This window comes from Strongylocentrotus purpuratus, unplaced genomic scaffold (genome assembly GCF_000002235.5).
Source record: "Strongylocentrotus purpuratus isolate Spur 01 unplaced genomic scaffold, Spur_5.0 spur5_scaffold_4, whole genome shotgun sequence".
NCBI classification, from domain to species: Eukaryota; Metazoa; Echinodermata; class Echinoidea; order Camarodonta; family Strongylocentrotidae; genus Strongylocentrotus; species Strongylocentrotus purpuratus.
The window spans coordinates 35,830,704-35,844,717 of record NW_022145610.1 but is presented as its reverse complement, the minus strand read 5'-3'; the positions used below and the strand labels follow the sequence as shown (position 1 = coordinate 35,844,717).

The 14,014-nt window shown below is 38.7% G+C and overlaps 2 protein-coding genes across 3 annotated transcripts; one reads left to right on the top strand and one right to left on the bottom strand.

The window, feature by feature from the left end:
* Positions 1-3,305: 3,305 nt before the first annotated feature.
* LOC100892342 lies at positions 3,306-13,799 on the top strand. Of its 2 annotated transcripts, none has more exons than XM_030997470.1 (3): positions 3,306-3,457; positions 9,622-10,208; positions 11,559-13,799. In XM_030997470.1, exons 2-3 carry the CDS (start codon positions 9,653-9,655, stop codon positions 12,830-12,832), a joined length of 1,830 nt encoding a protein of 609 aa, XP_030853330.1. In that variant the 5' UTR covers positions 3,306-3,457; positions 9,622-9,652; the 3' UTR covers positions 12,833-13,799. The 2 variants fall into 2 exon arrangements, with proteins under 2 accessions (XP_030853330.1, XP_030853332.1); XM_030997472.1 differs by lacking the exon at positions 3,306-3,457 and adding an exon at positions 3,591-3,779.
* Positions 7,996-8,847, bottom strand: LOC115929122. The gene has a single exon (XM_030997343.1). The coding sequence runs from the start codon at positions 8,845-8,847 to the stop codon at positions 7,996-7,998; it is 852 nt and encodes a 283-aa protein (XP_030853203.1).
* Positions 13,800-14,014: the final 215 nt, after the last annotated feature.

The window sequence follows — 14,014 nt, the reverse complement described above, 5'->3', positions numbered from 1 at the left end:
AAATATTCCAACTATATGAGCGACAGTGTACTAATGATATAGCGATACGCGCATATCGTGGAAATATTGTGAGAGAATGGGGAAGCGCATGAGTTTTTTGTTATGGGGGTGAGAAGACATGAGCCCCTTATCGCTGGCATACTGATGGGGGAGGAGGTTATTTCATATTCGATATCAGTGATTACAAATGTTGCTGAAATGACATAACTTTCTGGTATTTTTCTAAAAAAATTTGTAAGTCATACCTTTTTATGCGTTTGTTGGAAAATTAGAAATTCCTAAATTTACAGTCGGGTGAAAAATATGCTTATGTAGAAGCCTTCATGTCAGGGCCTGCAGAACGGCTGGGCTCGGGGGCTCGAACCCCCCTCACTTTTTGAAAACAGTTAGTTAATTCCCTTAGCTAAAACTTAGCTATGTATAACCTATACACACTCCCAGAACAAGTGTAAATATGTTTCAATCTTTTGCTTACAAAATGAGCACAAGTCACCTTCAACAAAGCCGAATCTGAATATTAAGTGTTCTCTGGTATATATTGCTCCATGAAGCAGTTTATACTGAATTTCTCTTAGTCAGTTATCAAGAGTAACTTTCCTAGGCCTACTAAATATCTCTCTACATACCTCATTTGAAAAATCTGAAAACCCCCGTCCATCATGAATCTTCAAAACAAATACATTCTGTAACTTCTCTATAAAATATTCATAAACCTTCCTCGATATTACATCTCTGAGGAGCTTCACAGTACTGTGAAGCTGCATCAAAATATACTCTTTTACATCCACTAAACTCCAGTTATCCCTTTTTCCGCTTCTCAAAATAGCTTCCTCAATATTCCATACATCAACAATTTTGTTTCCTTTTACCCCAAATGTTGAAAATGAGATATTGACCGCATGCCCTTTTTAGCAAAATATCTTGAACTGAAATAATATTGCGTGTAAACAACAGTTGTTCTCCTCATCAAAACTCATTCTCTTTTTCAATAAAATATTGTTATTATTAAAAATAAATTGATTATTCTTTTCTTCAAAATTCCTACATCCTTCTAACTCTTCCCATGCTTTGATCATTTCTAAATAGAATTTAAGTACTTTGAAACTTAATAATTTGGAATCATAGTGAACACAAAAAAAGAAATCTACCTCTTACCATCTTGAAGCAGAAATAAAAGTTTAACTTCCATCTCATACATTTTTCTCCGTACAATAGTCTTTTCATCCGCATTACACGTTGGGTTTTTACAAACGAGTCAAAATTAGTCATTCGTAATCCTCCTTCATTATAACCTTGATACGATATTAATCTCCTAATTCGATCTTTCCCATTTCGTATAAATTAAAAACACATTGCCTGTATTTCCGATATGACTCACTTGGAACCAATAGCGAAGCAAAAACGTAGTTTAATTTACATAATGCATATGTTTTTAATAAATGATTTTTTTCCAAACACCGAAAGGTCCCTCTTTTTCCACCACCCGAGAAGTATTTTAATCTTGCTTAATATGGACACTAGACAGACATGAAAAGAGGCATTTGTGAGAATGGAAAAGGGGCATATCTGTTGAAGGAAAATGACACATATCAGATTTTTACAATAGGGGCACTTATCCGAATGAAATATGGTACTTCTTGTAAAAGAAAAGGGGCACGTGCCAAAATAAAGGGGCACTTATCATAGGTCAAAAGTGACATTCAAGAGAAAGAGGAGGGGTTCTTTTTACAAAGGGAAAAGGGCACTTATCAGAAGGAAAAGGTGCATTTTTTTTATCAAAGAAGGAAAAGGGGCACGAGTCAAAGTAAAAAGGGAAATAATATCGAAGGTGAAAAGGGGAGTTTCTTGCACCTTAAAAGGGGCACTGACCAGACATGAAAAGGGGCATTCATGAGAATGGAAAAAGGGCGCTAATTATAAGGAAAAGGGGCACCAATCAGATTTTGATAGTGGCAATTATTGTGGGTGAAAAGGGGGCATTTATGAGAAAGAAAAGGGGCGTGACTTATCAGAAGGAAAAGGGGCACGTATCAAATAAAAGGGGCACTTATCAGAGGTGATCATGGCACTCATCAAAGAAGAAAAGGAGCACTTTTCAGAAGGGGGAATGGGGCAATTATTTCAAAGGAAAAGGGGCACTTGTCAAAGTCAAATGTGTCATATTGGAATAGGGGCAATTATCAGAGTTGAAGGGGACACTTCTCAAATGTGGTAAGGGGTACATCTCGTAACTGAAAAGGGGCACTTAACAAGGATGAAAAATGGCATTTACAAGAATGGAAAGGGGACACTTTTTATTGCAAAGGAAAAGGAGCAGTTGTCGAAGGAAAACACTTATCAGATTGCCACAGCGGCATTTATCAGAGGTGAAAAGGGACATGTATGATAAAGTGAAGGGAATCTTGTGAAGAAAATGGGGGGGGGTGTGCACTTATCAAAAGGAGAGGGGCACTTAATAGAAGGGGAAGGAGCAGTTCTTACAAAAGAAAAGGGGCACGCACTTTGGGGTACCTGAAAAAGTGGCGGGCGGCACTGTGCACCAACCCCCCCCCCCCCCCCGAGCGCCGCCTCTGATTAGATGACCATGATGCAGAGAAGAGATCTTTGGTGTGTAGTCTGTCCTTTGGAGCCATAATAGAAGAGCCATATCAGTTGGATAAACACAATAATTATTGTAGAGGCGCAACTAAAAGATTAACATTCATTACTGTGACCCTAGGAGAATTTAATGATTGGGGAGGGGTTGAAGACTTTCATCCAAAATTTGTGAAATTCGTCCACATTCTAAAAATATAAAGAAGATAGTTATAAAGAAAAGAAGACAAATAAAGGATAAAGGGGAAAAAAAAGGAATAAAATGAAAGAGAAAAGATATGTAAGCGTAATGCGAAGAGAAAATCTATTTAAAGTTATCATACGTTTCTATTTACCGGGAAGTTTCCGAAATAGAAACGTAGTAAGGAAGAAAGAGACAATGAAGCCCTGACGAGTAAATGCAATGTGGGGCTTGGCGACATGGGCTAATCGTTATATAGGTTATTTCTACCTGCAAGCCCCCCCCCCCCCCCCCCGTGCTATTTAGGGTACGCGTATACATGATCCCTCCTTTTGAAAGCACCCCCCCCCCCCCCAAGTCCGGATTTTGTAAAGTCAAAAGCCAAAAAAAAAACATTTTGAATTTTTTTTGTTTTTGGGGGGGGGGGGGGGGGGGTGACTGCTATTCACACTACCGGAAATACCCACAAAAAGACCATCGGTGTTTGGTCATTTTGTTTTTCTATTTTATAATGTTTTAGGGGGCCGGGCTTAGTAGTACGCATGCGCGACTTTTCTAGTCTGCGAAAGTCGTAATCGTGTGCTGATATGATCAGATCAACTTGAGATTACTGTGGATTTTTTACATTTAAATTGACAGTGCAGTGCTCCTAACAATATACTCAAGGGATTTTATAAACAGGTAAGATATTAATCAGTGATTCAATTGTGCCTATTATATACTGTAGTGAGCTCGTGAAGAACAATAGTTGTCATGATCGAGAGAAAATATGAGTTGAAAATATAAATTGGCATGTACACTGAATGTTGTGAAAAGCTGTGTCTTAACCAATGGGAATGCGACATTATATGAATGCGGGGAACTCCGTCACACGTATTGCCACTGATGATAGTCTACAATCAGGGACGTGATAGAGAAGGACTGGAATCAAGCCGCTCTCCTTTGACCACATGCTCCAAGCCGCCGAAAATGTATGCGCTAATATGCAACTGTTGGCCAAGTGGTGAGATAAAACAAAAGAGTGCATGAAATTTCAGGATTTAGAATTCGTACATGTAGATCTAGACTGTACATCAGACAATATGGTATCACAGCAACTGTTCGCTGTCCCTTTCAATGATTTCTCATCAATTGTTAAATGTGTAATATACAGTAAAGGAGCCGGTTTTTGGCCACTTAAGACAAAATCCTATTTTTTGGACCCTTTACTTCTTATTTATTATCATATTTTGTTCAAATCATGAAGCCTATTATTATTTAAACAAAACAAGAATCCCAGAAATAAATCACGAATTGCCATGACAATATTCATTTCAATTTTCACTGTTTCGGAGTCAGTTTTCGGCATAGCGTACCAGTTTTTGGCCGCATGTACAAAGTCAATAGGAAGCGCGCGCACGCGCCGTGCGTTTCCGCGCTGATCTATAGCACTAGCGGGCGGAGCAGATATCCCACGCCGGAGCTCCCCGGAGCTCGCCAGGCCGAAAACTAGTACTGCGGTGATCAGATATTGGAATCTGAATTAGACAGAGATATCGTGTGTTAATACATGCGATGAGATACTTTTGAGCTTGCGACTAGCACAAAATCGGGCTCTAAATCTGAAATATACTTGAAATAAAGCTCATTTTATGGTACCCATATTTCTTACAGACACGCGTAAGATACTCGATTTTTCAGATTCGGGTAGGGGGACCGCAGATTACATCGCTAAAATGTGATATTTTAGGATATATTTTTCATTGCAAATCTGGTTCTTCAGTGACACTGGCATGGTATGGTATGTGTGGGATATGCTATTATGCGATGTATTTTAGAGGGATTTTACCTTGCATCCAACCAATCGGCCGAAAACTGGAGCTGGCCGATTACCGGCTCCTTTACTCTAGATCTAAAACAAGCGAACACAAACTTGTGCGATTTCATCCTTTTTCTAACTGCAAAAATACAGAAAAACACACAAAAACAAGCATTAGCCAACTTATAGTTATCAAAGATAGAGGTCTATCATGGATTTAATAACGACAGATTAAAACACGCACAAATTATTGCATTATCCTAAAATATTGAGTTTTTGTCAGGATCTAATTTTCCTTTACCAACTCTGGCACACAAGTTATAGGAAGGGCGGAATACTTAATTGGAAAAATTGTTTGATACACTATTCCCATTACAATCCCCATATAAAGTTTATAATTTACACTGAAATTTTGCCGGTAAATTGATATTTTGTAATAAATGTGAAACTGGTGCATGGCCTCCGAAATTCCCCGCAGTGGAAGCGCGGTTCGGAGCATGGAACTTCAAAGCCAAGTGGAATTTTACACATCCCATTGTTAGGCTTTAGAACTCACAAATGCGTTTGAATAAATTACAAGAGTTACTACTCCTTTCTTTCACCTCCCTGCTACAATTAAAGAGTGTGTCCGTGCAAGTAAAAACATGTAATGACATTTAAATTAAAAAATCATTAAATATTACAAGATTACTGTCTGCTACAATTACAAACTCTGCGATTTCTTGACCGTTTGGATCAGTTTTTACTTTTTACACTTCCAGAAATATATCAGATTCTTATTTTCATGCCGTGTTATGACCTAATTTTGTTAACTCAGTCTTTTGCAGGTATTGCAGAAGTTTACAATCATATAGAAGTGTATAGAATAACACTATATAACACTATAACACATGTATATCATTTTTAATGTACATGTAGACTACATGTACAGGTATAATACACCCATCTCTGGGACCAGTGTTTCTGTTTCTTATTAATACATATCCATTATAATCCTGTGATGAATGTCAGCTTTTGTCTTTAAATCAGGTTTTTTGTATACATCCTGAGGTTTTCCTGTTCAGATTATGAACATAATTTTGAAATTCATCCCTGTGATGTATTAAACCTTCTGCATTCCTAGGATTGCAACATCTGTCCTGTTGGTCATTGTTTTTTTTATGCCTCCGTTACGAAGTAGCCGGAGGCATTATGTTTTCTGGTTGTCCGTCCGTCCGTCCGTACGTCCCGTTCTCGTGATCGCGTTATCTGAAGAACCGATTGATGGATTCCTGCCAAACTTTGGTCATGTATGTATCTTGCAGAGCCGATGAACTGATTAGATTTTGAGGTCACGAGGTCAAAGGTCAAAGGTCACAGGGCTCATTATGTATGCAAAAACAGCTCGTGATCGCGTTATCCAAAGAACCGATTGATGGATTCCTGCCAAACTTTGGTCTTGTATGTATCTTGCAGAGCCGATGAACTGATTAGATTTTGGGGTCACGAGGTCAAAGGTCACAGGGCTCATTATGTATGCAAAAACAGCTCGTGATCGCGTTATCCAAAGAACCAATTGATGGATTCCTGCCAAACTTTGGTCATGTATGTATCTTGCAGAGCCGATGAACTGAATAGATTTTGGGGTCACGAGGTCAAAGGTCAAAGGTCCCAGGGCTCATTATGTATGCAAAAACTGCTCGTGACCGCGTTATCTCAAGAACCGATTGAAGGATTCCTGCCAAACTTAGGTCATGTATGTTACTTGCGAAGCCAATGAACTGATTAGATTGTGGGGTCATGAGGTCAAGGTCAAAGGTCATGTGGCTCATTATGTATGGAAAAATAGCTTGTGATCGCATTATCATTAGAACAGATTGATAGATTCCTGCCAAACTTAGATCATGCATGTATCTTGCAGAGCCAATGAACTGAGTAGATTCTTTGGTCATGAGGTCAAAGGTCAAAGGTCATGGGCTCATTATGTATGCAAAAATAGCTTGTGAACACATTCTCATTAGAACTGACAGATGGATTACTATTTAACTCGGGACATCTTGCAGAGCCAATGAACTGAGTAGATGTTAGGGTCATGAGGTCAAAGATCAAAGGGTCATATATGTATATGAGAAATTGCTTGTAATCACAATATTCTGAGAACCTGTTAATGGATTACAATTGAACTTGAATTTGAAAAATTTCTTCTGTTTTGGTTTGTAAATTGCTCTATGACGGAGGCATCATTTTGACTGCGCGCAGTCGAAGTTCCATCTAGTTTTTTTCGTTATTCATAAGAGCCATCAAAATAGAAGGTTCTATTTTGATGTTTAAAATCTCTTTACTCTGTTCATTTATTGTTTTCAAAATATTGTCAAGTTTGTTTTCTGCTTTTTTGAGATACAGTATATCACCTTGGTAAGATAAGCTACAGTCAAACCTGTCTATAGCGACCGCCAAGGAAAACATAAAAAGTGGTCCTTGTAGACAGGTGGTCTTTTTAGACAGGTTCCTTTAGTACATGTGTACATGTTTCAATGAAAAAACATTTTCAAGGGAAACAAAAAAATGTGGCCTTTGTAGACAGGTGGTCACTAAAGCAGGTTTGACTGTATAAACTTTTATTAGTTGATTGGGTGCTTTCTGGTCTAATCGGATCATTGCTTGCAATAGATCAATTGGAAGAGGGTTTGTTTGGTTTTGCATGGTTATGATTTGGTTGCATTCAGAATAATAATAATATAATATTTAAGATTTATATAGCGCTGGTATACAGGTACAGTTTCTAAGCGCTTTACAAAACAAGTGAAATGAAAAGTACGGTTAAAGCTAAACTTGAGTTCTGGTAAAAAAAAGAAAATGAATTCTCACAGAATCAAACGAAACTTACACCGAATGTTCAAGATTAAAGATAAATGTCATGTGCCAAACAATTTTGGAAGAAAATGTATACTGGCTGAGTAATGAGCATAGAAAGACAAGGAAATCAAGGTAGTACCAGCCCCGACAACATGCGTGTTGTCCCATATATAGCTTTCTGTGTACGGTGCGTGTTACTTTACCAAGACTCGGTCAAATTTATGATGATTTTGATGACTCTAGAACCTTGCAGTGCACACCAATACTTACATTCTACATGATCAACTTTTTCTGATCCTTTCCACACCTTTTCTTTCACAATGCAATCGCATTACCAGTACTAAAGTTTAGCTTTAAACTAAATATGTGATAAGGATCAACAAGAAACATGAAATAAACAATGCGCTTAATTTGGACAAATTACTTAACTAACAATGTATAACAATAACATGATAATGAAAAATGAAAATGTAAATACAATAATTAAGTATCATTAATGAAACTGCAATAATTATGTACATTAGACAATAAATAGATTACAAGAAGATAGGACATGTGGTTATAAATACGGTATGATGATGGACAATTACTTTGTGTTGAATAGATAGGTCTTAAGTCTACGTTTAAAAGTGTCAAGAGTTGGGGATTCACGGACAGAGACGGGGAGATTATTCCAGAGTTTAGGAGCACATACAGAGAAGGCACGATCTCCATAGCGGGTGTGAGTTCGAGGACCAGATGATAGTTGAAGATGAACAGATGATGATGAGCGGAGCCTGATGGAGGAGGTTTGCACCTTTGGTGAAATGAGTCCATTGATGTATACTGGAGCAAGTCCATTACGGGCCTTGTAGGTGAGAAGCAGTACCTTGAATTGGATGCGCTGTGGAATGGGGAGCCAGTGAAGAGAACGAAGAATAGGTGTTATGTGTTCGTACTTTCTTGTGCGTGTGAGGAGACGGGCTGCAGTGTTCTGGATGTGTTGGAGTTTGGTCAGATGTGAGCTGGGTAGATTTATCAACAGGCTATTACAGTAATCAATGTGTGATGTCACAAATGCGTTTATTAGGCGCCCAGTAGAACTTTGGTCTAGGTACTTTCGGAGTTTTCCGATCCGGTAAATTCCAAACGAAGCGGCTCTGCATGATTTCTGAACATGTTGCTTCATGGTAAGTTTGTCATCCACTCCGACTCCGAGATTAATAGACGATTTTGATGGATGGATTGTATTGCAGTCGACTTCGAAATCTGGCAGCTCACTGGCTTTTCGAAATGCTGACGTCATATGCATGAGTTCTGTCTTGGCACCATTAAGCATGAGGTTGTTATCACGAGCCCAGACTTTCACATCTGCGATGCACTGCTCCAGTCTCACCACCCCACTGGCGATTTCACTTTGCTTCAGTATCAGATACATTTGTGTGTCGTCGGCATACATCATGTGTTCAACACCCTTATGGGACCTTATGACGTCACTGAGGGGACCAGAGTAGAGTATAAAGTCCAACGGTCCCACAACGGATCCTTGTGGTACTCCCCAAGTTAGTGGAAATGCTTCGGACTGGACACCATTGAGAACGATGACCTGAGATCGATTTTCCAAGTTCAGAGAGGGTTTTGCTTTAATATGTTTGGCAGCCTCAGCGTAGGTGTCTCCTTTTACTTTAAGTATTTGTTTCTGTTCTTTATATTTAGGGCACCCTTGATATGCTGCTGAATGTGGGCATGAACAAGTCAATTAACACACTCAAAATGTATTCTGGATAATTTTTTTAAAGTAGTTACAGTATATAGCACATCATTATACATACATGTACATACATACATTATACATCATCATACCATTAGAAAGGTCATTTATTTCCCTCCAATAATATTGCTAAACTATGCTTTTCATATAAATCAATAATTAAAAAGTTATAGCTATGTGAATCGGCACAGACCATGTCAAACCCCTCAAATATGCAACCCTAAAATTAAGGGGGATTATCTGTGTGGCAGGAGAATAGTTAAGAAGTTTGTTAGACTAATTTGTGATTTTTTTTTTCTTGTTGAAATTGAAATATCCACTATTACAAGTGAATTTGTACAAATTATAGAAAGGTACGAAATGCAGTCTTAAAAACAGGTTTTAAGAAAGATCTGTGGCAACTGACAAACACTTCATGCTTTCTTGACTAACTGCAAGTCTTCCTTACATTCTTATTCACAGTTTGAATTCCTGACGATCAGCACTGGCAATAATGAGTCTTCAGGCCTTCAGTCGCAGTACCACCACCACCACCACTCCCCCTCCCGTCTCCAGTTTAGACTCGCCAAGAAAGAGTTCTCCCATCATGCTCCTCTCTGGCAGCAGAAAGGGGCATTACAGTACGTCCGGTAATGACTGCTTGGCTCTGATGTGGCCTAGCGCGGATGATGTCAACAACCATTCTCTCTCTCCTGTTTCGCCTTCGATAAAGACTCACTTGGGAGGAACCCTAATGGATAGCACTCATGAACACAATGATATGAAGATAAGCAGCCCACATGGAGAGGGTTTGGTGTCTCTGGACAAGACAACAGAAGTCTTGGTCTGTCCATCAGGAAAAACTGTAGTGAGACTAAAGACATCCATGGAAGCTATTCTGCCATCTCCGAGTCATAAAGGGTCACCAAGTATGATCAAGCAACTGTCTCTTCCATACAGTCTTAGCTCAAAACCAGGCTCAAAACCCTCTTCACATAGCTTTTTAAGCTCTGATTCTTCTCCATTTCCACACTCAAGAGGGATCAGTAATTCTTCATTAAATTTTCCAGGTAACTACCGGTAATGCACTATCGATTTGTTGACTTTGTTACAAACAGATTTTTATGCCTCCGTTACGAAGTATCCGGAGGCATTATGTTTTCAGGTTGTCCGTCCGTCCGTCCGTCCGTCCGTCCGTCCGTACATATGTACGTACGTCCGTACGTCCCGTTCTCGTGACCGCGTTATCTGAAGAACTGATTGATGGATTCCTGCCAAACTTTGGTCATGTATGTATCTTGCAGAGCCGATGAACTGATTAGATTTTGGGGTCACGAGGTCGAAGGTCAAAAGTCACAGGGCTCATTATGTATGCAAAAACAGCTCATGATTGCGTTATCTCAAGAACCGATTGATGGATTCCTGCCAAACTTAGGTCATGTATGTTACTTGCAGAGCTGATAAATTGATTAGATTTTGGGGTCATGAGGTCAAGGCCAAAGTCTATGCTGCTCATTATGTATGCAAAAACAGCTTTTGATCGCATTATCATTAGAACAGATTGATAGATTCCTGCCAAACTTAGATCATGCATGTATCTTGCAGAGCCAATGAACTGAGTAGATTCTTGAGTCATGAGGTCAAAGGTCAAAGGTCATGGGCTCATTATGTATGCAAAAATAGCTTGTGAACGAATTCTCATTAGAAACTGACAGATGGATTACTATTTAACTCAGGACATCTTGCAGAGCCAATGAACTGAGTAGATTTTAGGGTCATGAGGTCAAAGATCAAAGGGCCATATATGTATATGAGAATTGTTTGTAATCACGATATTCTGAGAACCTGTTAATGGATTACAATTGAACTTGAATTTGAAAAATTTCTACTGTTTTGGTTTGTAAAATTGCTCTATGAAGGAGGCATCATTTTTGACTGCGCGCAGTCGAAGTTCCATCTAGTTTTTTTGGTCTGACTGTAAAAAAAAAAATTCAAATCATTGCAAAATTGATTTGATTTTGTCAGTTCCATTGCACCATGTTTCAATTATCATGACTCTCGAATGTATTACTTAAATCATTACATGGCTGTTTCATCTGTATATATATATTTGCATTTAAGTCAAAACGGTCTTGAAAGTTGTAAGAAAATGGATGCTTGTGTAATAAGTAAGGCGGAAACTGAGATCAAATTTATAACAATAATAACAGTACTAATTTAAAACTTTAAAGACATTAATGTTTTTGTAACTACTGTAGAGGAGTAATTAGAAAGGAATTTTACACTCATCTTCCATATAATCTTGCTTACATTAACCTTATGAGCTGACTTGTCAGCATGGTTTTAGTATTGTTACATGAATAGAAAAATATACAGTCAATCGTAGAAGGGTAATGTTTTGTTTCACGTTTGAATTGCAGGTCGCAGTCTCCTCTTTGATAGCAGTGACAAGCCATCTGGAGATAGCATTCCATCATCTGCAAGATCATCAAGTCCAACCAGAGACATCAGCAGTGGAGGTGATACACCATTCTCCTCCATTAAGAAGAAAGGTCCTCGCAGGAGAAAGATCTCTGGAAAGGACAAGGGAGCCAAGGTGAGGTTTGCAGGAGGAGCTACAGAGATCTTAGAGCAGGATCATCCAGAGGACGATCTCATCATGACTCACAGCCGTTGTCCTTGCTTCAAGTTTTTTATCATCATGTGCCTTGTAGTGCTTTTTTTCTCTGTGCTGTTCTACCTTAGCCTGTGGCTCGTTGCCCAGCATAGAGGGAGCCCTGTCATTATTGCTGGTGGAGAGAGTCTTCAAACGATCCTTCAGTCGCACGTCTATGGACAGCCCATTATTGTATCACTCCTACCACAGTTGCTTTCAGGAATCCTTGCAGAAGATGTAAGCGATAGAACAATGGTTCTGATGTTTCATGGACAGTCAGGTGTGGGTAAAACTTTTGTGGCTGAGCTTATCGGAAAGAAGATGTTCCCCGAGCAAGCACAATCCCAGTGTGTTCACAAGTTCCTTCCATCTTTCCTAGAGGTCCGGGACCGCCTTGTGACCACCTATGACTACTCCATTGCCTTTGAGGATTTCATTGACCAAGGGAAATCCAACTACAGGACATGTCCAGTAGGCTTGTACATCATTGAAGACCTAGACTATGAAAGTTCTTCCAGCCTCTTGGAGGCAATTGCATTCACTCTACCTAGCATTCGAAAGAGACAAGCAGCCCAGGAGCAAAAGATGATCTTCTTTTTAATGACCAATTTACAAGGTGAAGCTTTAGGACATTACCTTCTATCACACATGAAAGAGGGCAAAAGAAGAGAAGATTTGAATTTGAGAGAACTGGAACCAATCATGAAAAAGGCACCAACAGCTCAGACAAATACTGCAGATAGTGATGATGATGAGCAAGAATCTGAGGAACATGGGGTTCAGCGCCTTGAAGTCCACGACAAAATCATGGCAGTCGTGGATCATCACATTCCATTTCTTCCTTTAGAAAGAGAACATGTCATCTTGTGTATTCAGCAAACATTGAGCTGGAAGAATGCGACTCTGAATGAGAATGATATTCAGTGGATAGCAGATAAACTTGTGTTTTACCCAGAAAACAATCTGATATTCTCTTTGTCAGGATGCAAAAAGGTTGAAGAGAAAGCCAATCTGTTCTCAAAATATTCCCAAACATAGTATTTGATGAATTAAGTTTTAAACTAGTATGCCCCTTAGCAGCAGTTGCTAGTGAATAATGATTCTGAACAGAGCTTCAAGCAATCAAACGATTTCTTTAATGCAGTGACAGTCAATTCCAGAGGTAATGTAAACTGTGATGTTGGTGTAACAGTATGGGTCAGGGGTATCAGGGGTAAAAAAATATTGACTATAATTTATTTGAGGTTTATATGTTATATAAATATGTCCCAAAAAAAAGTAGTGCACATAACCCTTTAATCCCAGTGTTCATGGTTATTCATAATTAGAAACCTTCTATGACCTCCTAGTTGGGGGGGGGGGGGGGGGGGGGGGGGAGGAGGTTGACACTGGTCTCGTTCTGTAAATGAAATACAAGGGCCTTGTCTTGTGCTTTGGGTAATTTACCTTGCATGGTCATCAGCTCATATCCATGCAGGTTATTGCATTATCATAGGACTTGGTTACTTTATAGGATCTTTTAGCATTTATATTGCATCTAGAAGTGTGCACTGTACCAATGGTCCATAATACATGTATAGCATTTCCCTCATCTCTTGTCTGGGAACTTGTCTTGTGCCATTCTTCTGATACCATAAATTGATAGACGGATGTTGATTATTTTACCTAACTTGTCTAAAAATCCAATCCAAAACCCTTTCTTTTCTTAGTTTTAATTAAGGAATAATACTTTGAAAATGTTAGACAGCAAAATGTGAACTTTAACAAACCTTGTCAACATATTTGGTTTTCTTCCTCTACCACTCAACTAACTACATGTACCATTTTGAGCATTTGCTTGCCTTGACAAATCATCTTTCCCAGGCCATTTTTCTTCGTTATAAAATACAATTACATATACTTTTGTATATCTGTCCATGTCTTGTGTGATTATAAATATTTATTGATATGTGTAGTGTATGTATTATGTTGAATAAAGCAAAGATATATGAAGTAATTGAAAACAGAATTCTTTACACATGTAATCTATACATTTTGTGTTTGAAAAACGTAAATGAATGGGCATGTCCACAGTATTTGGTTATACATGTACATCTCCCTATGTTCACATTATGTAATACATAGCATTTTGGGGAAAATTAAAAGAAAGTAAGAAACATGAATACCTTGGACTTGCCCAAATGCAGATGTACTTGTAAATTTATAATTGCATTCACACAA